This window comes from Colossoma macropomum, unplaced genomic scaffold (genome assembly GCF_904425465.1).
Source record: "Colossoma macropomum unplaced genomic scaffold, Colossoma_macropomum, whole genome shotgun sequence".
In the NCBI taxonomy this organism is placed as follows: Eukaryota; Metazoa; Chordata; class Actinopteri; order Characiformes; family Serrasalmidae; genus Colossoma; species Colossoma macropomum.
Window position 1 is genome coordinate 31,015 of NW_023495391.1, and position 27,600 is coordinate 58,614.

The following is a 27,600-nucleotide window of genomic DNA, read 5'->3' on the forward strand; positions in this document are numbered from 1 at the left end:
TTCACTTTCAAAACTACAGCAGTGTCTCCTCAGTTCCTAAACTCTTACAGAGTGCTGTTAAAAGAAGAGGCGATGAAACACAGTAGTAAACAGGCCCCCGTCCCAACTTTTTTGGAACGTGTTTTTGGCATCAAATTCAAAATGTGCATATATTTTTTTCAAAAAAACAATAAGTTTCAACATTTGATATGTTGTCTTTATAGTATTTTCAGTGAAATATAGGGATTAAATGATTTGCACATCATTAAATTTTGTTTTTATTTACATTTTGCACAGCATCACAACTTTTTTGGAAATGGGGTTTTAAATGTGTACTGTCACTTTAACAGAAAAAAAAAAAACAAAACTGCGCCACAAATTGAACACTTTCTGACTGAAACCGAAAGTAGAGTAGAGCAGCCGCGCTGTAGGAGAAGGAGACAGAGAGATATCACACAGTAACAGAGACTTTATTACACACGGTAAGTTTATAATAAACACACATATACAACACTGGTGTGTAGATTAAATAAAGAACACATGTTACAGTTTATAACTAAACTCAGTGAAGGATTAAAGTTCTAGTAGAAGTGAATGTTCAGTTGTGAGGGTTCTAGATCAGGGTGTAAATTGACGCAAAATGAACTGTTATAACAGATAACGGAGCAGTGAAATGCAGAAAACGGCTGTAGAGAAACTCAGAAATCCTGAATTTTCAATACAAAGAGTGAACTTTGTTCATTTAAGACATCATTGTTCATGATATATAACAGAGTGAGTTTCTGTAAAATCTAATCTATGAGACTGAAGTTGGCTTCTTATTTGAATTTTCCAGTCCAATTTAAAATGCCAGTAGTGTTTAACTGATCTGAATGAACGGATCTGGAGTTAGGTCAACTGAAAATGCTTATAAAGTGTAATAGTCCTGTAGTTTATTCTGATATTGTATATTCAGAGGGTCACAGAAAAATGCTACAGTAAATGTTGTTATAACTCAGGATTATGATATAGTACCATCTTATGTGTTATACCATAATAATGTCAGAATCAACATAATGTTTGATAATATAGGACAAGAACAATTATTTTTCAGTCAACCTTTTCATATGCCAGGATATTTTTTTGTTAGATCTATATTCATAAATCTGTCAGAATCAACAGACTGTTTGATAATGTAGAGTTAGGCTTAAGGGCTGATGTGTGATAGTCAGTGAGTTACAGTAATGAAATGTCACTGTAAGAGTTCTTATACTTCAGGAATATAATATAGTATTAATATGTGAATCATATCTTCATATCAGATTCCAGACTGTTTGATAATGAGGAGTTTGGTCTTCAGGACTCATTCACTGTACAGTCACTCTTTGGTTGTGTATAAAGGCTTATTCAAAGTTAAAGGTTTTTCTGCTTATCTTTTTCTATGTCTACTTCCATCTTATGTTATCGGTCATCTAAAAGTGTATTGTTTTTTTTTTTTTTTTTGCCCCCCACCCCGCCTCATCGGAGGACTATTAAAACTTTGTGTTTATTTGTGATACATTTATGAGTGAGAATATATAAGCAAAAACAAACAGATAGAGAAAAAACAAACAAGAAAAGAAGAAGAACAAAAAGAAGAAAAGAAAAAGGATACATAAAATGAATAATGATAATTTTACAAATAATGACAAGTTGAGCATTGGACTTGATGAAAGGCACACATTAAGAACACCTGTAGTGTCGTAAGAATTAGATTTGTTGTATAATGATAGGATTCTGAATGTGTGTGTGTGTGTGGTAATAAAGGAGGGAGAGTTTATGATCGTGTAGGGTAGTTAGGGAGTGGGTATTGGATCTTAGTATATCAGTTTCTCTAGTAAAGTTGATTTAATGGGAAAATTAAGTTAATAACTGGTGTCCAGGTCGAGTCAAACTGATTGTTTTTGTGTTTGATGGAAGCAGATATTTTTTCCATAGATAGAGGATCCAATAGTAAATTTTTCCAATGGGTGACAGTAATAGCGTTTTCTGTCATCCAGTTCATGAGGATGGTTTTCTTGGCGATGGTTAGGGCTGTGAGTAGGGCGGTGGAAGTTTGTGGAAGTGTGGTTTTAAAGTGTGAAGTGCGCTGCTCAGGCTATAGGAGTGTTTTTCAGTGGCAGTGTTTGTTACTTAACCGAAACAGTGAAAAGATCTGCTCCTGAAATAGTTCAGTTAGTCCACTTCTTGGCTCTTAACATGTTCTTCCTTAAATTATGAACATGCCCATTAATGCTAGATCCTGGATTGTGCGTACAGTCATTACTAAGTTCTCAGTTATTTAGTTTCAGACTCTCCTTTTACTAAATCCAGCTGCTCCACAAATCCTTAAGTCACATCTTAACTAGTAACTAGTAATGCAAACGTAGCTTTAACATGTACTTAATGCATACATTGCTTTAAGATGACAACATATTCAGAACCTGCCTACAAAACCACTACCATGGAAACAAGAAATATCCAGAATATAAGAGAACAATGTATACAAGCTTAAAAGCTAACGTTTTTATAATTTAACCTAATTAAACACAATACCAATATGTATTCTTTATTTGTTTATTCTTTCATTTTTCCTCAAGACAACCCAATGCATAACTTATTTAAATGATGTTTTCTGTCCAAACTACGGCAGAACAGCAGCATCAGTTTAGACATTTCAGTTCAGAGTTAGGCGAGTCTCACTGAACTGGACCTCTGAATGACAGCTTCATGTTAAAACCAGGGCGATGATTAGAGCTGTAAGAAGAATACAGCATACAGCATTGAGTGTTTTTAGCTTAATTATCTTAGCTAAAACATGTTGTTTTTGCTGTCTATGAGGTTTTCAACACTTTAACCATTCTAGTTTTTCAAATTTTTTCTATTGTAAAAAAAAAGATAAGTCAATAGATATGCAAGAAATATTCGGACTTATGCTACATAAGTGCTTAAACTGATTGTCTAGGCAGCACATTCAGATTATTGAAACTTGAAAATTGTTGAAAGACTCAACTGATATTTTCAAATGCTTTTGTGAAAAAGTGCTTCAATGCACCAGTTTTTATATAGTCTGCTGAGAAACAAAGTTTATGTAGCTAAATGCTAGCAAGTGAGCAGTAGTTTTCAGTAGCAGTGCAGCTAAAGGAAGTAAAATAATCAGCCTGCATGTCACACAGAAACAGATTTATGATCAGACTTTTTAATTTCAGTCTGATGGCTCTTTCCTGTGAAAGTGATGGTGATCTCTCAGCAGTGGTCAGAGGTTGATCTGTTAACACTCTGTTCATAACTGTCTGTATTAGAGCTCTAATTTTAGGTGATAATGTGGGTTTTAACCCTCTGGGATCCACAAACTCACCCACACATCAAATTCTCTGTTTCTGTATCTGTTTCTGTATCTTTGTGATGATCCAGCATGGAAATGCGGTTCAAACATTTCCTGAATCTGTAGAGTCGCCCTTTCCTTTCCATCTTATCACAAGATTGTATGTGACTCACATCTGCTTACAGCTGCTGAAGTTGCTGCAGCAGTTTTGGAAAGTAGTGATGAAGATAACGGAGCATTTTAGTAGTAACAAGAAGAGAATTAACCAGCAAGTAATTAACCTTATTAATTACTTAACAAGGTTTTACAGTTTATTACTTGTTACTATATAGACAATATATATATAAAACTAAACATAAAAAATAAGATAAAAATATAAAGTCTATCCTTCACAAAAATAACAATATAAAGAATTATAAATAAATAAAAGCAAAAATATTTAAACTGTAAGGATATTTTACCTGAATTTCACTTAGAGTTTTGCACATGAGGTGCTGGTTTATATTACACATGGGATGGTGAGGAGTTACAATATAAACATTATAAATAGAAAGCAAGAAATCTTTACACTATATTTTAAAAAATATTGTACATGGAGTATTGATTATATTGTACACAGGAAATGGTGATGAATTGACAGTTTATGTTTCTGTAAGTGTGAAGGTCTATTGGGGGGTGGAGGGGGTTCTACTGGGAGCAGTGCTGGTTGTTCAGTCTAACAGCATCAGGAACGAAGGACCTGCGATAGCCTCCTTCACACACTTGGGGTGGAGCAGCCTGTCACTGAAGGAGCTGCCCAGTGCTGCCAGAGTCTCAGTCATGGGGTGGGAGCTGTTCTCCAGCATGGATGCTAGTCTGGCTAATATCCTCCTGTCTCCCACCTCCTGCACTGGGTCTAGGTGTCTTCCCAACCACAATAAAACTGGTGTGCTACGATACCCAGTACCGCACTGAAAGAATCAAATTGTGGATGGCAACAAAGAAAAGAACGAAACAAAACCTGACCATGTCTTCCTACTCTGAAACAAAAAAGTACTTAGCTAATCTAAAAAAGGAAACAAAAGCTAACTACTCTACACTTCCTTGGCCAGTAATCAAAAGAACATTTTGTGAATAAATAAGGTTAGTGAATAAATAAAGATCATTTATAATCATTGACAGTCACTCAACAGTATTTATAAAGTGGCACTACTGGTTCTTTTTTGTCTGTTCCAACTTATTATACTTTAAACCTTAATGTTGTGACTAGATATTGTGTGTATTGTGAAAATTTGTGATGCACAATGAAGTATTGTGATATTATATTTTTCCCATATTGCAAACTTTTTCTGTTTTTGTTCATATAGAATATTTGAATATTCTACATGATAATATTCAAAATTAAAAATATTTACAGCTCTAAAAATCTGTTCTTATACATTTTTTACAGCAACAAACATATTTTTCTTTTGTCAAAATGCAGCATCCCTCAGAAATAGGAGAACCTCTTGAGGTTTAAAGTGCTAGTATGTAACAATAAATTTAAACTTAAAATGAAACAACAATGGATCATCTGAAAAAGGAAAACCCATCAAGTCGAGCTGCACTTTTGTTTTGCATCATCTTCCTTTACTGCTAACTGCACTGACTGCACTGGTCAGGATACTTACTGGACGCATCTGGACAAAGTCTGTGTAGTAGATCAGCTAACAACAAGAAACAGAACAGTATAAAAACCATATAGACCTTCTGGAGCATCATAATGGTTAATATGGAAATCTAGTGACTTTATATTCACTGTTTTACTGTTTCTTGCATTGAGCTTGTTAGAATAAAATGAAAGTAAATATTAAATCATGAAGGATTGCAGATCGGTAATTTTTTGTAATTCAGGAAAAATAATTTGTGCTTTTGAAAAAGTATAGGGTCCAAAAAGGCTTTGAAAATGGATTTTTGTTGGATTTTGAAGTTATTTTTAACTCATGGTGCAGCTTCAAATAAAGCACGCAGGTTTCCCAAAAACGTAGGAATACTACATAAAACCAGCATTCTTAATTTAGTAAATTTATTTCAAAGAGAAAGTTATATATGATGTGGTGTAAAAATTCAGTAACCTCCTTGATGTGACCCGCAGGATCCCTAGATGAGCAGAGATAGAATAACACTATTCCAAAATTGCAAAATAAAACCAATCAATCATTCAAACTAATTCAAATTAATCAATCACCCATTGACTGTGTTTTTCCTCTCTTTCTTTTGCCGAGTTGAACAGCTGCCCATCCTGCTGCTGATGCTGCTGCCTCTGCTGCCTTGATCGGGTGCCACTGCTCACCGTGCAAACCTCACCCTCACAACCTGACCCCACTGATGCTGCTGCTTCTGCTGCATGAACTGAACTATTCAAATTAATTGTTTCCTTCACGTTTTACCCTGTTTTTTTGTACTATAATACTTTATACTAACAATGTTTACTATCCGGTGTCGACCAGAGGAGGATGGGTTCCCCTTCTGAGTCCTGGTTCCTCTCAAGGTTTCTTCCTGTTTCTCTTAGGGAGTTTTTCCTTGCCACTGTCGCCACTGGCTTGCTCATGGGGGCTCGGACCCGGACTTCTTTTTGTAATGCTCATTTCCTTGTAAAGCTGCTTTGTGACAACACCTGTTGTAAAAAGCGCTATATAAATAAACTTTACTTACTTACTTACTTACATGTAGATAATGGCATGCTGTGCACCATAAATAGTTGTACAGACAAGTGTATTTTTTATTTATTTTTATTTTTAAGAATGTTAAAAAAAGTCTTATGTGAAAAATCTTTTATGTTTATTTCTGTATTTATTTATTTGATTATTTACTGTTAATGTCATGTTTAGGTTTTTAATATTAGTCTCAAATGGCATTTAATAGTTTGAGTTTGTGTTCAGTTTTGGGCAAAGAAAACCTTTGTGTGAAATATTGTAGTTCTAACACGTAATCAGACCGTGAAGCAGGAATGGAGATCACACAAGACAAAAGTGTTTAAGTCTTAACTGTGTGTGATACTGTACATGTTTTGTATTTCTGAATAGATCTCAGGGAGCAATACAGAGTAACAGCTCCATGATGGAGCTTCATCACTCCAGCAGTGGAGGAGGAACCTCTGATCCAAAGTGAGCAATTTTATATCAGCACTATTTATGGAAAAAGAACAAATGAAAAATTTATTTTAAAAATGATTAAAAATGTTTCTTTATGTTCAGACTAAATGAGTTTCAGTAAATGGAAAATTTACTCAGCACTTCATACTCATCATGCTTTCAGGTTAAAGCATGCAGAATCTCCAGAACCCAGCTTTGTGTCTGTGGAGAGTGACCGGTCCTTGCCTGACCCTCCCGTATTCAGCAGTGGAGGAGGAGAACCCAGCTGTGTGTCTGTGGAGAGTGACCGGTCCTTGCCTGACCCTCCCGTATTCAGCAGTGGAGGAGAAGAACCCAGCTGTGTGTCTGTGGAGAGTGACCGGTCCTTGCCTGACCCTCCCGTATTCAGCAGTGGAGGAGGAGAACCCAGCTGTGTGTCTGTGGAGAGTGACCGGTCCTTGCCTGACCCTCCCGTATTCAGCAGTGGAGGAGGAGAACCCAGCTGTGTGTCTGTGGAGAGTGACCGGTCCTTGCCTGACCGTCCCGTATTCAGCAGTGGAGGAGGAGAACCCAGCTGTGTGTCTGTGGAGAGTGACCGGTCCTTGCCTGACCCTCCTGTATTCAGCAGTGGAGGAAGAGAACCCAGCTGTGTGTCTGTGGAGAGTGACCGGTCCTTGCCTGACCCTCCTGTATTCAGCAGTGGAGGAGGAGAACCCAGCTGTGTGTCTGTGGAGAGTGACCGGTCCTTGCCTGACCCTCCCGTATTCAGCAGTGGAGGAGGAGAACCCAGCTGTGTGTCTGTGGACAGTGACCGGTCCTTGCCTGACCCTCCTGTATTCAGCAGTGGAGCTATACCCTCTGACCCAGAGTGAGTTATTGTATTATAACAATAAATAGTGAACAGTTAAAGAAGTTTAGATTATAGAGCACAAGCACTTTTTGTTGTTCTGTGACTGTGAGTTTAAATCTCAGCAGTGGAGAGGACACTCCAGCACGTCTAGTCACTGACTGTGTGGTGTGATCAAGTTTATCAGTGATCTGTAGACTGTTATAGATAAAATAAATTTTATAGAAAAAAGAGATAAAAATATTTTTATGAGAAAAATATTTATTTAATGCAGAAATAATGTGTTAGACAACCATTTATTAAGCATTCACCATTTATTTACAAATGTCTGAAATGTAAAACTATTATTAATGCTCTGTTCCAGTCTACCCCGCGACCCAGAAGAATAAGCGGCTAATAAAATGTGCGTGTGTGTGTGTGTGTGTGTGTGTGTGTGTGTGTGTGTGTTCCAGTCTAGAAATAGTCACAATTAATATAATTATTAAATGGTTCATAGTGTAACGGCATGTAAACTACTTGTCTAGGTGTCAACTGTGGTCACAGCATAAAACAAAAGAAAAAGAAACAGCCATGTTTCAAGTGAAACTTTGGGTCATGTTTTTTTTCTATTTTTCATTTCTTTACAGCATTATGTATGTTTTAGTACAGCACAAGAAAGATGTTGGAGAGGGCTAACACCAAAATAAACAAAAATCTAACTAGGAGATCAGAAAACCTAAATAACAAAAGAAAGAAAGCAGAAAAGTACAAACACCCTTCCCTCTCTCTTCTTAGCTGAATGAAAAGCAGGAGAAAAGTCAATCCAAAAGAAATGGCACCCACCCCTGCAGCCTGGCTGTTAGTCATTGTAAATAAGTTGGAGAATTGTACATGGTTGCAATGCTCAGTTTTGTTCTAGGGTTCAATAACAGTTGGCTCTGCTCTAAAAGCACAGGTATGATGATGAGAGTGACTTTCTGTAAAACAAATGACCACATTAAACAGGTGTAAATCAGACAAATCTGCATGGAGAGTTGCTTCAGACCCTCTGACCACGGGCTTCAGCTCAGCCAGTCCAATCAGTTTTCACAGGTGTCACTCATCACTGATACAAGAGACACAGAGTGAGTGAAAGAAAGAAAGAAAGAGAGAAACAGAGTGAGTGAAAGAGAGGGGGAGAGAGAGAGTGAGAAAAAAAGTCATTGGGATGTAACAGCAATAAGAATATCTTCCATTGTAACACAAAATCATAATTATCAGACAGAAATACAGTCAGAATTTCTGATCTCCCATGAATTGTGAAATGCTGCAGTTGCTAAATATATGAAAGCACTTGAACTCTGAATATAATATTTTGTATGTAAATTATTATTATTAGGCTACCCAGGAGAGCCTGAATGTATATTTGCTCAATCAACCTTAAGCATTTGGAACACAGTTTGTTTCTTGATGCAAAACATAAGGTTCACCGTGGGAACCTGACTCAAACCAATAGAAGGAGCTATTTAATTAGGTACAAATTACATTAAAGTATAGTTCAGTTATAATTACATGAAAATATTACATGTGACAGAGTAGTTTCATCGGTGATCTGCATTGTGAGCTGTTATTGTGGTTATTTGTGTTGATGTTTGTGTTGCTGTGTTTGACCCCATCAGGCTGAGCTCCACAGAACCTGCACTGCACATAAACACTCTGTTGGAGGAAACTGGAGACCTGAATCAGGATTCATACCAACCTGTGGATGATGATCTACACAGAGTCTTACAGAGACACAAAACCAGCATGAAGAACAAGTATGAGAGCTTATTTGAGGGAATCAGAACAGAAGAGAATAAAACCCTCCTGAACAGGATTTACACTCAGCTCTACATCATAGAGGGAGAGAGTGAAGGAGTGAATGAAGAACATGAGGTTCTACAGATGGAGAAAACATCCAGGAGACGCTTACAAGACTCTCCAATCAACTGCTTAGACATCTTTAAACCTCTACAAGGTCCTGAAGGAGAAACACGAGAAGAGACCATTAGAGCTGTGGAGGCTGACAGACTCAGACACAGAGAAAGAAAAGATCACAGACCAGAAGAGCCAGAGCTCAGAGCTGTTCTGACTAAAGGCATCGCTGGAATTGGAAAAACTGTCTCTGTGCAGAAGTTCATTCTGGACTGGGCTGAAGGAAAAGCCAATCAGGATGTAGAGCTCATGTTTGTGCTTCCGTTCCGGGAGCTGAACCTGATTAAAGATGATCAATACAGTCTTCATGGACTTCTGTGTGACTTCCATCCTCAGCTCAAAGATCTGGACCCAGAGATTTATGGTCAGATCAAAGCTGTGTTTATATTTGATGGTCTGGATGAAAGCAGAATTCCACTGAACTTTGAAGAGTGTGAGAAAGTATCTGACATCACCATGACATCATCAGTGGGTGTGTTGATGACAAACCTCATCAAAGGAGAGCTGCTTCCCTCTGCTCTGATCTGGATAACCTCCCGGCCAGCAGCAGCCAATCAGATCCCTCCTAAATACATCAACCGTGTGACAGAGATTCAGGGATTCAGTGACCCACAGAAGGAGGAGTACTTCAGGAAGAGGATCAGTGATGAAGACCAAGCCCAGAGAATCATCTCCCACATTAAGACAGTGAGGAGCCTCCACATCATGTGCCACATTCCAGTCTTCTGCTGGATCTCAGCCACTGTTCTTCAGAGAATCATGAAACAGCATCATACAGAAATCCCTAAAACTCTGACTGAAATGTACTCACACTTCCTGATCACTCAGACCAACATGAAGAATGAGAAGTATGAGGAGAAAGATGAGAGAAACCCAAAGAACCTGCTGGAGTCCAACAGAACCATCATACTGAAACTGGCTGAACTGGCTTTCAAACAGCTGATGAAGGGCAATGTGATGTTCTATAAAGAGGACCTCAGAGAGAGCAGCATTGATGTCACTGAGGCCTCAGTGTATTCTGGGATTTTCACTGAGATCTTTAGGGAGGAATTTGTGTTTCACCAGAGGAAGGTCTACTGCTTTGTTCATCTGAGCTTTCAGGAGTTCCTGGCTGCTGTTTATGTGTTTCACTGCTATGAGATCAAGAACATGAAGGAACTGCAGATACTTAAACTCCAGAACAGAAAGTGGTCTGAGAATGTTCCACTGGATAAAGTGCTGAAGGGAGCAGTAGATAAAGCCTTAGAGAGTCAGAATGGACACCTGGATCTTTTTCTTCGTTTCTTGATGGGCATCTCACTGGAGTCCAATCAGAGACTCCTACATGGTCTACTGACACCAACACAGAGCAGCTCAGAGAGAACCAGGGAGCACATCAAGAGATTAATCAAAGAAAATGATAAAGAACATTGCATTTCATCTCAGAGATCCATCAATCTTTTCCTCTGTCTTTCTGAAGCGAATGATCAGTCAGTATCCAGAGAGATTCAGGCATTTCTAAACTCAGAGAGACACTCAGAGGTGAAACTCTCTCCTGGACAGTGTTCAGCACTAGCCTATATGATCCTGAGCTCAGAGGAGGAGCTGGATGAGCTGGACCTGACAAAATACAACACATCAGAGGAGGGTTATAGGAGACTGATCCCAGCTGTGACTGCCTGCAGGAAAGCTCTGTAAGTGTTGAATCAATATGAATATAATCTTGTTTAATATTTGAAAATTGATGGTTGCACAGGACTGTTCACAACATCTCAATCAAAAGTTTACAAATACTTGTTTCAGTAATTAGTAGAAATAGAACAATCATGAATGTTACAGGCCAAGTCCAATTGCTTAACAGCAAATTGTCCAATGAACAAACATTTTTTTACCCGAAGTTCTGTAAGAGCTAATTTAACACATTAACCAAAATTAAAATATAAACAAAATTATTTGTTCTGTATTGAACTAAATTTGCATTTTGAATTCTCGAATTTAAAATATGCCCCATTTAAACATGAATCAGATTAAGTGTTCTATTGAAAGTAAGAGGTAACTGGCTATTTAAGCATAATGTATATTCAATATATTCATAATGTATATATTGTATCCATCTATAATTTTTTTCAGATTTTAACACCCAGCAGGACCCTTTTCTACTACTGTTATTTTAACCAAGCAGGAAATTTTAAAATAGTGATGCACATTTGATGTACCTTTGTTATTGAAGTAAAGAAGGTGGAACAATTAATTTCAGATATATTTCAAAGAAAAAATGCAAAAAATGCATATATCCATTGACCCAACAATACAGATACAAAGACTAAATGATAGTAGGAAGAGAAAAGAGTTTTTGTAGGCCTGAATACTTAATCGGAAGGTTCTAGAAAATCAGTTTCTTTTCCTTTGGGTTCAGTCTTGAGGGAGGAGATCTTAAAGGTAAAATAGGTCATGAAGAGTGGAACCACTTTTAAATTATCCATCCTCCTTCCTCTTTCCTTGCCTCTCAGGTTCTCCCTATGACAATAGTCACTTGACTAGAAATCCATGCAAAAGAAAAAGTCCTGCAAACAGAACATTTTTGAATTAATCCAATGGAACAGTGCTTGCTAATATTAAACTTTAGGTTTAGCATTCAACCAAACAAAACACACAACAAACATTTTTACACAACACAAAGGCATGTTTTGACAGTACAGTTAGAATATTCACTGATTGAAAAGGGACGCTTACCCTCTTTTTTGTTTATCCAGCAAAGGACTGTTTAAGAAATTTGAGCCACTTGGATACACAACAGACTGTTCATAGAAACCACCATGCATGATACCATCTACGCCTCCATCATTTAGGCATGAACAGTTTCTAAAAGGATTAGCCTCTGTGGATGTCTGGATATTTTAAAACCACATTGCACCCTTACAAACTAGTAAATACTGGAACAGAGGTAAAACCATTACAAGAATGTAACATCCAAGAATGTACGCTGTCCACTTAAAAACCATGTAGCTCTACCTTGCTGGTGTTCAGTGAATGTAGCGTATCATAGCTCATCATGTATACAATAAGTTGATAGTTGTGGATTGTGAGTTAGTCCTTTCACAAGCTCATTTCTGCCTGTAGCAGGTTCCAGGTATGTTCTACACATCCACTTATTTTCTGCACTTTCCCATGTGTCACCAAACCTTTCTGAAACAATTTATTACATAAAATGTTGTTCCCAGGTATAAGTGTGCAAGTGTTAATGTATTTGCTCTGTGTATTGCTTTATATATTCACATAAAAATTAGTTGGACTGGAAGTAGACTTCAAGGTGCATTGGAATATTTCTAGTTTAGTCAGCCCCCATTTTTTAACTCTAGCAGTCTAACAGTCTTTTTAAGAGCACTGGTATGATTGTTGTACAATTTTTTGCCTAGGTTTTATGTCTCTATTTAGTGTCACATTATCTTAAGTAGAATAAAAAATATTTTCTTTTGGTCATAAAATTTAATTCTGTGGACCCAGCTGGACAACTGACAGAAGTTGATAGAACTGGAAGGTTATACTTGACACAATAGCATGGGGATCTGAGATTGCTGTGTTCTGGCGAGAAAGGTTAAATTATCCATGTTGATACCAAAGGTCAAAATTAAGTCATTGGTGTGGTTGCAATAATGAGTGGGCCCCATTATATTTTGAGTGAAATCAGATAGACACAAATCCTTTAGTGAGTGGATCCTGTGCTTGAGCATTAATAATTTCAATTACTGTGTTTTTAGTAAGCATTACTAGACTGGATAGAAAGACATCAAATTCCTGTAAGAGCTCAGAATAGGGCCATGGTGGCCTTTAGATTGTGATTAGCATACATAAATTCTAATTTGTAGCTTTAGCAGTTAACATTAAGAAAAATAATTACAAAAATAGAATTTGTAACTGATCATTTGTATAGATGGTCTCTATTCCTCCTTCATGGCCAATTAAATGATGGCTGTGTACACAGTTGTTGGTTGTGGGGATGGCTTCAGTTAGAGTAAGGTATTCTTCAGGTCTAATCCACATTTCTGTGAGGCCTTGAGCATCAATATCATATTCATGTTTGTCTCAATTTTTTGCAGACTAATTGGCTGTAATCTCACCAAGGACTCCTGTGAAATTCTCTGCTCTGCACTACAGTCAGCAAACTCCTGCCTGAAAGAGCTGGAGCTCAGTAACAGTGACCTGACAGACTCAGGAGTGAAACTGCTCTCTGATGGATTGAAGAGTTTGCACTGCAAACTGGAGATACTCAGGTAAGATTTCTTTAAATTAGATCTTAAATTACAAATATTCAATGTTATTTAGAAATAAATTGATAAAGAATTAGTAGTTTACAGCAGGAACACAGCAAGGAAACAGTTTGATGACCCGAGAATAAAAACTGTTCTTGAGTCTGGTGTCCAGTACAGGATGCTCTGGAAATGCTTGCTGGTCAGCAAGGGGTGGACAACATAGGGTCGAACAGTTTATGAACAAGGGGGGAATGCTATGGACTCTCCTTAGATATTTCTTGGCATTACTGTGGGTGTGCCCCAGGATTAGAGTCTTGGGCTGCTCTTATTTAATTTCCATATGTTTCCTCTTCCTACAAGACTATGGGATATCTTACCACAGCTATGCAGATGATACTCGGATCTACTTGGCCCTCTCTCCAAACAACTATGGTCCCCTTGACTCACTCTGTAAGAGCCTTGAGCTCATCACTAACAGGATGGGACAAAACGTTTTACAGTTGAATGGAAATAAAACAGATTATTTCATTTGACAACAGCAATGAGAGGCACAGACAAGCTTCCTATCTTGACTTGAGAAGCCTAAAATCTAAAGAACTAGCATGTAACCTTTGTGTACTAATGGACCCTAATCTCAGTTTTAGCAGTCATGTCAATGCAGTTACTAAATCATCATATTGTCATGTTAAGACCATCAACAAGAAGAGACATTTTCAGAGTAAAGCAGACCTGGAGAAACTCATCCATGCCTTTATTTCTAGCAGGATCGATTACTGTAGTGGTCTCTTAACTGGATTCCCAAAAAAGACAAACAGCTTCAGAGTTGTCACTAGGAGTAAAAGAAGGGAACACAACACTGTATTCTTAAATCCTTACACTGACTACCAATATGTTACAGAATAGACTTTATGGCACTATTACAGATCTATAAATGTCTTAATGGTGCAAGAGCAGTGTATTTATCTGATATGCTGCAGCGATATGAGCTGAACAGAACTCTCAGATCATTAGGAACTAGTCAGTTAGTCCTGCCAAGAGTAAAGACTAAAATGGAGATGCAGAGTTAAGCTAATATGCTGTTCTTAATGGAACTAGTTGTCAGAGTATTAGTAGAACCACAACACTACATACTTCAAAATCCAGGCTGAAAATCTTCCTATTCTAGCAGGTTTTCAGCTCAGTTTAAAACACTGTTAGCTCTACTGTGCACCTTTCCTGTGACAGCAGGAAAATTAGATTATCACAATCTAATTTTTATTTTAATGTTTAATTTCTTCTGATTTAAGTGTACTCTTTTAATCATGTTTTAATTATGTTTTTAAAGTTGTATTCTACTACATCTTATCTTTTTTTTGTCATTTGTAATGACTGCAATTTGTAACAACTGCAGTTCTCATTTGTAATGACTGCAATGCATGAAAGGTACTATATAATAAATTTGCCTTCTAGAAGTAGAGAATAGTCTTTCACAATGCTTTGGAGGAATTTTGAATTTTGTTTGCAGAGTGGCTTTATTTCAGCCACACCAGATGCTTTTCAACCATGACCTGCCCCAGCATCTTAATAGGGTTCAAATCAGAACTTTCAATAAGCCGCTCTAAAACCATAATCTCATTTTTAATTAGCTGTTCAGACGCGGACTTCTTTCTATGCTTCGGATCTTTGTCATACTGCATGACACAATTGCACTTGAGCTTGATCATGGATTCATGACACTCTTCTGCAGAATTTTCTGGTAATTCATGGTCCCATAATGTATGGCATGTCGCCCTAGTCCTGAAGCATCAAAGCCTTTCAATCCACATCATTACACTACTATTACTGTGTTCCGCTGTTGGTATGATGTTCTAATTATTAGAATACTATGCTAGCTTTATGCCAAATATGTTCCTTTTTTGGCTCATCAGTCCACAAGACATTATTTTAAAGGACTTGGGGATCTTCAACATGTTTTTGGTAACAAATCTACTTTGTTTCTTATGGTAAACAGTGGTTTTCACCTTGCAACTCTCCCATGGATACAGTTTTTGCACCCCTAGTCTCTTTGTATTGGTGGAATCATGAATGCTGACTGTAGTGGCAGCATCCTTCACATAATAGTTCTGTCAGGCCACTTCTACCCTCGTGCACAGCTAAAGCTTAGCAGTCATTGTAATACCATCTGCATTGCAAGCCAGCAGTAATAGAAGTAATGTTACTCATGGACTACACAAATCCTGTGCTCCATCTTTTACTTAAAGTCTTGTAACCCATTCCAGTCAACAATCGCTTACATTCTGGCTTAGGCTAATGGTCAAACGCTTATAGTTTTCCATTCTGCACATGATGACATTCTTCCAACCTTTTTCTTTTAAAAGTGGCACATGTGCATTAGTCCTTGAAACTAACAGCAAATGAAATACTGCTATGTATCCATGAACTTCAGTACTTCACAAAGCTTAAAATAGAATAATTAAAAAAATGTACCAGTGAATTAATCATCCCTTTGGATCTTACATTTCTGGTCAAATAATATTAACATCTCAAAAGTCTCAGCAACATTTCTCAGATACTCATTACCTTCAAGAAGTGTCCATATTTATTAGCTACAATAAAAATACCATTCTTGTTATTGTGAAGAAAATATTATATTAATTAAGTGTCCATTTCACAAATAAGGCACAATTTGACAACTGGTCTTTCTACTGTGTTAGTCTTGGTCTTAATCTTGTCATTGTGAACAAGACATTATACTGTCTGGCATAGCTTGAATGATTCTATAAATGAATGAATCTATAAATTCCATTACAATGAGTCATGTCATCTCTCTCTATTTGTAAATAATCTGGTTTACTCACTCAAGTGTTCAGGTTAAAAAGTTTGAAAGCAAAGCTTGTCATTGTTTTAATGGTTTTCAAGACTAGTGCTGTCGGTCCAAAACGATGACTCCAGTTGATCTAGCTCTAGCTCATTTCTTAACATCTGGTCATTGTTCACGTGTGGAATGGTGGTCAGTTTCAGTGTGGCCAATTTTCCCCTCATGAAAACAAAGTGAATGCATCCCTGTTTGCTTGTTAGCCTCAGATATAAATTGTTCTATATCCAAATTTACCAGCGGCTGAAAAGTGATAGAGGTTTGCCTTAGCAACAGGCCCAAAGTCGACTGGCTTTGTACATCACTACAGTCAGACAACTTGCTCATGCGTTTTGAATTGATCAGAATTGATCAGGTTCAATGCACAACAGTACTCCCAAGCAGCCTCTATAGCTAGAGCATCTTGAGTCAAAAGCAGGTCTAGCCACGGCACCCGTGGAGCAGTTGGGGGTTAGGTGTCTTGCTCAAGGGCACTTCAGTCACGTACTCTTGGCCAAGGGATCAAACTGGTGACCTTCCCGTCACAAGGCCGGTTCCCTAACCTCAGCCCACGACTGCCCCTATACTGGGACAGAGATCAGAAGTGCATGGCTATTACTAGTCCATTTCATGACATGAAAGCCTGTACTATCACAGCAAAGGCAAAGGCAATTGCATGGGTCTCATTGATGTCAGACTTCAATCATCTACATAAAAATGATTAAGCACTGTATAGCAGCATGAGGTGACGACTTACAGCAGTTATTTTCTGCGTTTCTTTGAAGAGCAACAGTAGCACAACTAAGGAAGAAGGTTGTGCCAAAGAGGTATATTACCATCCTGTACTCAGTCAGTTCTTGGCTTAAATCTCCTTCTGGCCAGCACATGAAGAGCAAAAGATACATAGCTTCTAGGTGTGCCATAACGGCAAATGACTCTTCTGATTTCAATCAAGAGCTTAAGCGAGTCACATAATTTGTCTGATCCTGTAACAGCTCACTATTCAACTGTACCCTTTGAAAGCTGGCACAGTAGTAAAAACAGTAGTTAATGCAATAATGCAATAATGTTCATTCACAAAACATGCAGAGAGGTGCCCTGGTGTTCCTCTTGTGGCATCTCAAGCTTATCATTACAGGAGTTCTTTGGACAGTCATGGTTATACAGCTGTACAAGCAGCTGTTACATATTCTCCATGGAAATTCTGTTGACTATTACACATTACTGTGTCATCTGAAGTGGTCTCTGTTGAATCTCTGATAGGGCCATTCAAGCTCCATCCAAATGCAATTTTCACAGTATATGGTCCAATGTGTTTGCAGTTAATTACTCTCCAAGGCTCTTAGAGCTTATACTCTTTGATCCTAATGAGGAGCTCAACTTAAGTGTTAATTTGAGGTAGTTTCACTTCACTGAGGTGAGACCACCTGTCAAATCTGAGTGGATGTAACTTTGCATCCACATGCTTGTATTCACTGTGCTCAACAAGAGCTTATTCTTTCTGCCCTGAACATTCAGCTGCCTGGCTGAGCCTTAGTTCTGTTCCCTCTTGTGCTTTTCTATTGTCTATAGAGAAATGCAGCATGCTAGGATGTTTTTGAGAACATACCTGGCATGTCATTCTCCACTTGCAGTCTTGAGTGTACTTTACTAAGACAGAAAAAAGTGTCCACTTTTCTTCAAGAAGTCTTGTCTATCTTTGTAAGATTTGTTTTTTACTCCTGGTAAACATGAGCAAAATGGGCTACAAAAAACTTTGTTGCTTATCCTTTTAAATTATCACAAAAATCGAACTTATTAAAAGTACAATGAGTAACAGAAAAAAAACCCTAAATCTTATGGCAAAAATAATTTTCTCATATCTATGTGTGCCACAATTGTTGGCACCCCTGCTTTTAAAACTATGTGCAGCTTCCCTTTTCAAAGACAATTCTAAATCTTCTCCTATAATGCTTAATGAAACTGGAGAATACATAGCAAGTGATCTGTTATCTTCATATAGAATTGTGGTTGTGGAAAGGATGTGTTCTCACAGGAAAAAGTCTCATACAGCCAACTACAGTTGCCCCATTATTCCTATTATCTTGACAGATGTATGATTAAATACTGTGTATAACTCATTATTTACAATGAGTCTTCTCTTTTCACTCTCTTGGCTGCAAAGAGACCCTGTTATGTGTTGAGTTGGCTACTCCTCGCTTCAGGCCTAGCTGGTTGGTGAGAGACATAAGGAAAACTTTGTACAATGGCCTTGAATCTGCAGACTAGCTTGTCTTGAGGGCACAATGGACTGTAACTTTTTTGTCATCTATTAACCAATGACATGCAGTCTCACCCTGTTGGGGAACTATATAATCTTCTGAAATTTTGGTTTAAGTTGGAGCATTTTTGGTATTTAACCAGGAGATTCAACATGGCAGTGACTTGTTTATTTGGCATGTTTATGTTTATTTCAACCAGACAGAAACATGATTATGTGGTCAGTGAACCATTTTTGTGTTGTTTTTGATGAGTGATTTGGAACATTGTCCTGCTGAAATATCCAACCATGGCCCTGTTTAAGTTTCCTGGCTGAGGCAGTCAGGTTTTCATTTCGTATATGCTGGTACTTGATGATACCATGTATCTGAACAAAATTGTAGTAAAAAGCTTCCAGTATTCCACACTGTGAATATCACGACCTTAAATTCAACATTGAAGAAGTCAGCAAATGCAAAGCATATGGATAGAAAATAAATGTACTTTTAGATGTCATGTCAGTAAGCTTGTATGTAAATTGAGGCAAAACATGGGTTCCTGTACTGAAATAAAATATGATTCCCAATGCACTGTATGAAAAGTTGTTATTTAGTCTTGATTATTGTATGCGCTATTTAAATAGGTGCTTGCTAATACCCTCAATCCTTTAGATTCAGTCTATCACTCAGCTTTGAGATTCATAGCTGGCCCTTCAACACCCATCAGTATGTACTGTATAAAAAGGTGGTTGATCCTCTGGCAGTGAGGCAGGAAACACACTGGCTTCTTGTTGTAAACAAGGTACCTTGTACAAGGTATGATTCCTTGAGAAACCTGAGTGACTCAATTACTAAAAATCATCTATACAAATACACGTGATTTGATGGTGCTGATTGGAAAATGGAGAAAGAGAGAAATTAGCAAGGGTCCAACAGAAAAGACAGAGAAAATTATAGAAAGGGTCAAAAGTTCAGAATCATTTCAAGCTGAAAAAAAATGAAAACTCTGTACAGTGTGTCTATTGTATAACTGAACTAGCGTACCACAATAGGACAACATAAATGCTTCAGAATGCCAAAGAGCGGGCCAGACACAAGAATGTTGATGTTAGCATGTAATGAAAAATCAGAATAATTTCTCGTTGAGATCAAGGCTTGTAAAAATGTATATTAAGTATGGCTATATGTAATGTCTAGTTAGGAAACGTAAATCAATGTGGCTGCTAGTCCCTATATAAGCTATTTTCTGCTATAACCACAGAAAATGAAACTTTGCAGTCAATTGGTGAAAGCCTGGGTTTTGTTCTTATTGTTATGATGATAATCACACACACACACCCAAGAACATGCACCCCTCATACACCCAGACACAACCACACCTACTCCCCACACAGTGATCACAGTGATGCATTAAATACCCCAGAAAGCAAAATATTAGGGTGGTATAAGTAGTAATCGGAGCCTAAAACACACCAATCCAATACAGCAGGTATATTTAGTTTTATTTGATTGTAGTGACTAGGATCAGCAAGTCTAGGACATCCCATCAACATAGTACATAAATGTTCATTAGCCTGTCTAATGAACTTCCAGTATTAATATTTTTTCTATTTTTTTACTATCGCTCTTTAAAAATGCAACACATTTCTCATCAAATTACTTGATTAATTGATGAAATTATCAGCAGAAATTTTCAATAGCTGCAGCCCTACACCCAGCATATCATCTTATAATACATCATCATATATGAGCTTGTTTGACATCTTATTCCAAAACCATTCATTTGGCATTAACATGGAATTGCCCCCCTTTGCGTCTATAACAGCCTCCGGTGCATTCCAGTGATGTCGGAGTGTGTCTGTGGGAATTTGCACCCATTCAGTCTAAAGAACATTTGTGAGGTCAGACAGTGATGTTGGACGAGAGGGCCTGGCTCACAATCTCCGTTCTAGCTCATCCCAAAGGTATTCAGGTTGAAGTCAGGGCTCTGTGAGGGCCACTGGAGTTCCTCCACACCAAACTGGTCACTCCATGTCTTTATGGAGCTCACTTTGTGCACAGGGTCTCAGTCATGCTGGAACAGTAAAGACTCTTCCCCAAACTGCTGACACAAAGCTGGAAGCAGATAACTGTGTAAAATGTCTTTGTGCTGTAGCATTAACATTACCACTGGAACTGAGGAGCCCAAACCCTGAAAAACAACCCCAGCCCATCATCCCTCCTCTACTAAACTACTGTTGGCACTATGCATTCTGGTAGGTAGCATTCTCTTGGCATCCACCAAACCCAGATTCGTCCATCAGACTGCCAGATAGTGAATACTTGGCATTGTACATAGTGATCTTAGGCTTGTCTGTAGGTGCTCAGCCACCAAACCCGATTTCATAAGTTCCCTCATGCACAGTTCATGTGCTGATGTTGCTTCCAGAGGCAGTTTAGAATGAGTGATGCAGTAGAGGATAGGCAGTGCTTGCATGCCAAATGCTTCAGCGGCCCGGCTTTGTGAGTTTGCATGGTTTACTGCTTTATGGATGAGGTGTTGTTGCTTCTAGATGAATATTTAAATTCTATTTAAATATTTAAATCCTTAATTTTATCAAAAACGTAGTTGGTTTCAGCATCGCTTCAAAAGTGTTTTGCTGCCATCTCGCAGCAATACTGCTCACTTATTTCTGGTACCGCCATCTTTTTTCACACATGTGCAGACTGAGAAATCCAAAAGAAATCTGGGTAAGATACACAAGCACTGATAAATCCACACTCACTGGTGAATGTCAGAATATCTTTGTGAAAACTGCAAAGGTGGGTTTTAAGAAGAAATTTACTTCTTCTGAAGGCATCCACCCCAACAGATTTGAAGCAAAAGTGCTAATAGAAATTCAATATTGATTTTTAAAATTGAGAAAAAATGGATTAAACTTCTTTAATAAATATTATAATGCATTAAAATATTAGTTGATGAAAATAAACAGCCACAGCACATCTTTCAGCAGAAACATTTAAAAGTCGTTCTCAACCCTGAGGCTTGAAAGATAATTTAGGGGCGCGTAATTGTGGAGTGGTCATCAAGAGAAAGCGACCATATTTTGGATAACAAATTTCTGAGACTAATAACAATAATAATAGTAATAACTTTTTAGATGATCCAGGCAGTCAGTGCAGTTTTCAGACAGGAGTGATGTGTTGTGTGGATCTGTGCTGCTGCATTCTGTACAGGTTGTAGAGGATGGATTGTTTTCTCCAGTAAGAAGATGATTACAGTGATCAACTCTGCTTGTAACAATGCATGAACAAGTTTCTCTGTGTCGCTCTTAGATAGAAAAGGTGGAACGTTTACAGTATTTCTTGAATGTTAAAAAGTTACTTTAGTGACTGTGTTTACATGCAGCTTAAAGCAGAGCTCAGAGTCTTGGATCACAATCAGATTTTGTGCACTCTCAGAATAAAAAGATTCTAAACTGTCACTGGGGTAGTACCCTCAAGGGTACATCTTCAGTTGCTTTAATTAGGGAATTGTAATGCACCACATGTTTTGCAGTTACAATAAGTTGTATTGACCCTGTCTAGTTCCTGTTTTTATTGTTCTGTTTTAAAACATTAGGTTAGGAAAAGGTATAAATATATACCTTTCCACCTAAAAAAACTTATTTAAGGTGCAGCATTGGACCTTAAAACCACTGTTGACCATTGAAGATACATTTACATTGTTTGTACCTCGATGAATGAAAAAATGTACCTGCACACTATCTTTTGACAGTATACTTCAGGCTTGATGTATGAAGCTAAAGAGCCAAGCTACATATTGTAATGTGTTGGAAGCTGAAGGAGATGAGAAGGCAGGATGCAAGCGCAAGATAGCAGTTTTAATGTTGTTCATGGAGAAAGTAGCAAACAAAAAACAAACAAAAAAGCAAAATGAGAAAAGTACAAAAGAAATGAAAAGAACCATGAAAAACAAAGAACAGAGAACAAAATCCTTAGGAATAACAACTTGAACTAAGAATCAGTACAACACGCTATAAACAATGCCAAGCAAGGAACAGACCAAAGTAAGGGAAATAAACAGACCAAGAACACATGAGAAACATCTGGACCTCATGAGAGGGTGGGCCTACAGACGACAAACAAGTGGGACAGATGACTGGGGAGGAGGCCAAAACAACAAAAGCATATGGCAGATGTAAACAAAAGCACATGGGTCACACCAAGGAGGATAAACAAAGGCAGACATGGACAGAAACAAGGAAAGATAAAGCAGGACAAGACATGATGTTACATTTATAAAGCATCTTTTCTGAATTTTAGTAAGATTGTGTTTCAGTTTTTCTTGAATTAGTTGTAGAAATTTTTATGACATCCACTCATAACCATAGCTGGTCAGCCTGTCAACAGAGTCTTCATTATCAGAAGGAATTGAAATGTGTTTCCAAATAATGAACTGGGGTTCACTGAAGCATCTACTGCTTCACACTTTTCTGTTATCTCTACCATAACGTGGATGAAACAGATGAAGACAAACTTGCTATATCTGTACTGCATAGTGTGAAAGCAACAGAACATGGAAAGATTGTTTGCTATGTTAGAAAGCTTTGCTGGATGTGCAAGATACATCTTCTAGATGTGCTGGGACGCATCATCAGTGATGCATCCTGGGATCCTCGGGTGTTTCGGGTCTCTCGACATCAGAAACTCTCGCCCAGGCGACCCAGCCGGGGTTGATCAGGCCCCGACTTGCGTCCCAGCAGCAACTGCCCACGGATCAGCCCTCTTAATCCAAAGCCACCTGGTGGCTTTCTCTGTGGCTTCGCTTGCGGACCGAATGGTCCTCTTCTTTGACACCCCCGTAATGCCCAGTTGGTTGAGGACTTTGCAGTAAGAGCGTCCTGCAAAGCCTCTGCAGCCCACCTCTATAGGCTTGTAGTATGTCTTCCAGGCTCTGTCCTTGCATTTTTCCACCAGCTCCTGGTACTTGGCGCGTTTCCTCTCATTTGCTTCCTCTATACGCTCTTCCCAGGGCATTGTGAGTTCCAGCATGTTCAGTTGTTTTGTCACTTCAGAGGTGATGATCATGTCTGGCCAGAATGATGTTACTACAATATGTTGTGGGAATTTAAGCTGCTTGCCCAGGTTGACATGCAGCTGCCAGTCAGAGGCTGTGTAGAGGAGGCCTGCCCTTGTTTTTGGCTGTGGGCAGGGTTTCTCTCCAGCTCTGATGAAGGAGATCTACTTCCTTGGGGTGTGGTGGTGTCTGCTAAAACTGATGGCAATGACTATACTCTCAGCAACTGCCTTAAGCACCTGGTCATGGCGCCAACGATAGCGGCCTTCTCCCAGGGCCTTCAGGCAGCTGCTGAGGAGATGTTCTAGGGTTCCTCTACCAGAGCACAGTGGGCAGGAAGGTGTCTTGCTCTTGCCCCAGATGTGAAGGTTTGCTGGGCTTGGTAGGGCATCGTAGACAGCTTGCACAAGGAACCAGATAAGATGCCAGTCCCCCTGCATGATGTTTGACCAGGTAACCCTGCAAGGTGTTACTGGTCCCATACAGTGCTGTGCTGTTAGGCTGCAGGGAAGGCCCAGCCACTTGTGCAGGAAGCCACTGATTTTCCTTTCAAGGGACTCAACTGTCGTTAGTGGAACTGCGTAAATTATTTCGTAAATCTGAATCTTATTTTAAAGTTATCTTTCTGAGTTTTGACCAAACTTTCTAGGCCAATTTAGGCTCTACTGACAGAATCGTAGTTAACTAACAACACTGTCAACAGTCCTAGTTTTGTTAAAGATGATTGGATTTCCTGTTTGTATATTTCAGAGAATTTGGTGCTTGTTATGTTTGTACTGTATGACAGCTGTAAATGTCATCTGTCTCTCCTTGTCCCTCCTTTTTGCAGATTGTCTGGTTGTATGGTTACAGTTAAAGGCTGTTCTTCTCTGGCTTCAGCTCTGAAGTTAAACCCCTCCCACCTAAGAGAACTGGAGCTGATGTATAATCACCCAGGAGAGTCTGGAGTGAAGTTGCTGTCTGATCTACAGAGGGATCCACACTGTGCACTGGACACACTCAGGTGGGCTGCAAGCAGTTAATCTAGAGGACATCAAGCTCTAAAGCAAATTAATGAAATTCTTCAAAACACTACTGAGAAATATATCCTCTTAAATTATGTATCTTCACAATTTTTAGTGGCATATGGAGGATGGATAGTAGCCTGCTGTTTTTTGTTTTTTTTTTCCTTATTTACTCCTTATTTTGTTGAAGAAGCCTGAGCACTTACTGGAACTAAGGGTGGGGGATTCATTTTCTTAATATGTAAAGGAGATACACTGTCCAAGGAAGACCTTAAAATATTTAATATGTTGCTCATTTGATCAAGCTGTGATGTCTTATATGAAATACTGTTTAATTTACTCAGGTCAGGAATGCTGTATATGAGACAACGTAATCACATACATTCTTCAGTGTATTTCAGGGTTTGTGCTCATTTGAAATTCACAATAGTCAAGACAATATTTAGATACAGCACTGTTCAGAGGGACCATGAGGACCTTAAAAAAAATGAATGTCAAATGTTAAAATAGAATACAGGGTGTGACTACTTAGGAGTGAATCATTCTTAGGAACACCAAATTTGGCTAAAATGGAAAAAAAAACTGGGGTGTTTAAATTAAGAAGGTTAGTGTTCGGATTGCCTTAATTTATTTGTTTTGAACTTCAAATAAAAATTTCATTGGGCATAAAACCCAGATTCTTCTTCCATTAACTTACTATTCAAAATTTTATTATATTTAATTTTAAGGCAGCCCAAACGCTAACTTTTTTAGGTTACACCAACATTTTTTACAGTGTAGAATACACACATGAATGAATGCCCTAATGAGAAGACAGAACTAGGTTAGATAAAAACTAAAAAAAAAAAAGAAAAAAGATTCATTTAGAAAATAAGTCACGTTTTAAAAGTTTTATTCTTTGTCAGTGTCATTTAAAATCACCCTAATCAAACCGTTCAAGCCAAGTTTTAGTTAAACTTAAACAATGGTCCATTAACAAATCATTAACAATCAAAGCCTTGTGACTGAATCAGCTTATGTTCAATAAACTCAGATTTAGGTTAATCATCATGATTGATGGCTCTAATACTGGTATTTTGAGGATACCTGACAGGTTAGCTTGACAGTTCTGCTTCACGTTAGAGTGCCAAGACCTTGCCTCAATTAGTTACCATAGTTTGAATTAGGAAAACATGTTCTATGAATATGTATCCAGCATCAAGTGCACATGTGGACTGTGGCCTTATCACTACACGAGGGTAAACATTTCACAGCACTTTCAGACCCTGCACATGCAGTAAAAGCCATGCACACTTGACACCCAAGGGTGTGCTTAATTTTCATTTGAAATGTGACTGAAACATCCCTGACTCAGCTTCTCAGCTAAATTGAATAATGTTAGCATGGCTTGCAGTGTTTGCATGTATTATCTGTGTTTATCTGGGGGTAATATACAAAAATCACACCTGAGGAAGGATTTCGACTGGTATATCACGCGCTACATAACACTTACAATTATTGTATCTGATCATGTTTACAGAAGCCTAACTCAGCCTGTGCATTTGTGCTGGGTAACAATTTTTCACATCTGTGTAATGTATGTGAGCGAGAGACAGAGAGAGAGAGAGAGAGAGAGAGAGAGAGAGAGAGAGAGAGAGAGAGAGGAATAGAGGCCAGAAATGTTTTTTAGAAAGAATAATCTGCAGTTTCTGAGTGTTTTTGTTTTAACTTGCAATGCATTTGAATGAATGTATCTGTGTGCATTCTTTCTTTTTTAGGGTGGAACATGGAGGGCTGATCCGGATGACACCGGGAATAAGGAAATGTAAGATTACTGTGTTCAGTGTGAAGTTCTCTCTCTCTTTTTCTCCCTCTCTCTCTCTCTCACACACACACACACACACACACACACTCTATTTTTTCTGTGTTTTTGTGTGCAGATGCCTGTGAACTCACTCTGGACCCAGACACAGTGAGCAAACGCCTTTTTCTGTCTGAGAAGAATAGGAAGGTGCAGTGTGTGAGAATCCAGCAGCAGAATAAGAGACCTCCGGATCATCCTGAGAGATTTGAATACTATCAGCAGGTTCTGTGTAGAGAGAGTCTGACTGGACGTTGTTACTGGGAGGTCGAGTGGAGTGCAAGGGAGGCTGTTGTAGCAGTGACATATAAAGACATAAAGAGAAAAGGAGGCGGTGATGTATGTGAGTTTGGATTCAATAATTACTCCTGGAGACTGTACTGCTCTAAAGACAGATACTCTGTCAGATACAATAATCAGGAAACTGTTATACCTGCCCCCCCCTCCTCCTCTAACAGAGTAGGAGTGTATCTGGACTGGGGGTCCGGCACTCTGTCCTTCTACACCTTCTCACCTATCACGCACACACTGACCCACCTACACACACTCACCACCACATTCACTAAACCGCTGTACGCCGGGTTTAAGGTATGTAATGGCTCTGTGCGTTTGTGTGAGATAGAAAAGTTTTCCAACTGTGAATGAATTAGGTGACCTCTATAATATACGAGATCTGGTTTCTTAGTTTACATAATAAGTACAAATAATATAACTTCATGGTTATAATGATGACAATACAGCTGTCCTTCCCATAAAGATGCTAAGTGAGTGTCTTATATTCATTCACAATTGGATGACTAGTCATTGTGCTCAACCTAATGTCAATAAAACCAAGGTCTTTTTTATTGCTCCCTCTGAAGGCCACAGCCTTCCAATAGTGTAGTGTAGCATTATGTAGCAGATACAGTACAGAGCTTTGCTTTACTACACAGAATGTGTGGTAACATTTTCTATGAATGTCACATTAGTAAGCATCTATAAACACATTCATAACATGTTATGATGCATTCATAAGGCATCATAAACATGGCTATAAATATTTATAAAAATGCATTACACGTTATAGCCATGTTTATTATGCATTATGAATTGCAAACATAATGCATTATAAGTACTGTTCATAACAAATTATAAGAGCTCATAAGTTGTATTTGTCCGCTCTAAGTAAAGTGAAGCGTACTGTACTAAAGCCTCCTCCAGTGTTAAGAGTGAGGCTTGAAGTTGAA

The 27,600-nt window shown here is 38.3% G+C and overlaps 2 protein-coding genes across 2 annotated transcripts; both read left to right on the forward strand.

Annotated features, from left to right (window-relative positions):
• Positions 1-384: 384 nt before the first annotated feature.
• On the forward strand, positions 385-10,849 carry LOC118802013 (NLR family CARD domain-containing protein 3-like). Its single transcript, XM_036562449.1, has 4 exons — positions 385-461; positions 6,346-6,426; positions 6,578-7,261; positions 8,878-10,849. The coding sequence occupies exons 2-4, from the start codon at positions 6,377-6,379 to the stop codon at positions 10,847-10,849; spliced, it is 2,706 nt and encodes a 901-aa protein (XP_036418342.1). The 5' UTR covers positions 385-461; positions 6,346-6,376.
• A 15,324-nt stretch (positions 10,850-26,173) lies between these two features.
• Positions 26,174-27,344, forward strand: LOC118802014 (stonustoxin subunit beta-like). The gene is made up of 2 exons (XM_036562450.1): positions 26,174-26,338; positions 26,454-27,344. Exons 1-2 carry the CDS (start codon positions 26,248-26,250, stop codon positions 27,017-27,019), a joined length of 657 nt encoding a protein of 218 aa, XP_036418343.1. The 5' UTR covers positions 26,174-26,247; the 3' UTR covers positions 27,020-27,344.
• The last annotated feature ends 256 nt before the right edge of the window (positions 27,345-27,600 follow it).

What these genes read in the sequence shown, in the direction of transcription:
- LOC118802014 (XM_036562450.1), top strand. Translation starts at nt 26,248, where the DNA reads ATGCATTTGAATGAATGTATCTGTGTGCATTCTTTCTTTTTTAGGGTG. An exon ending in GACACCGGGAATAAGGAAAT is followed by an intron (nt 26,339 to 26,453) that starts GTAAGATTACTG and finishes TTTTGTGTGCAG; the next exon opens with ATGCCTGTGAACTCACTCTG.
- LOC118802013 (XM_036562449.1), top strand. Translation starts at nt 6,377, where the DNA reads ATGATGGAGCTTCATCACTCCAGCAGTGGAGGAGGAACCTCTGATCCA. An exon ending in GGAGGAACCTCTGATCCAAA is followed by an intron (nt 6,427 to 6,577) that starts GTGAGCAATTTT and finishes TCATGCTTTCAG; the next exon opens with GTTAAAGCATGCAGAATCTC. An exon ending in GCTATACCCTCTGACCCAGA is followed by an intron (nt 7,262 to 8,877) that starts GTGAGTTATTGT and finishes TGACCCCATCAG; the next exon opens with GCTGAGCTCCACAGAACCTG.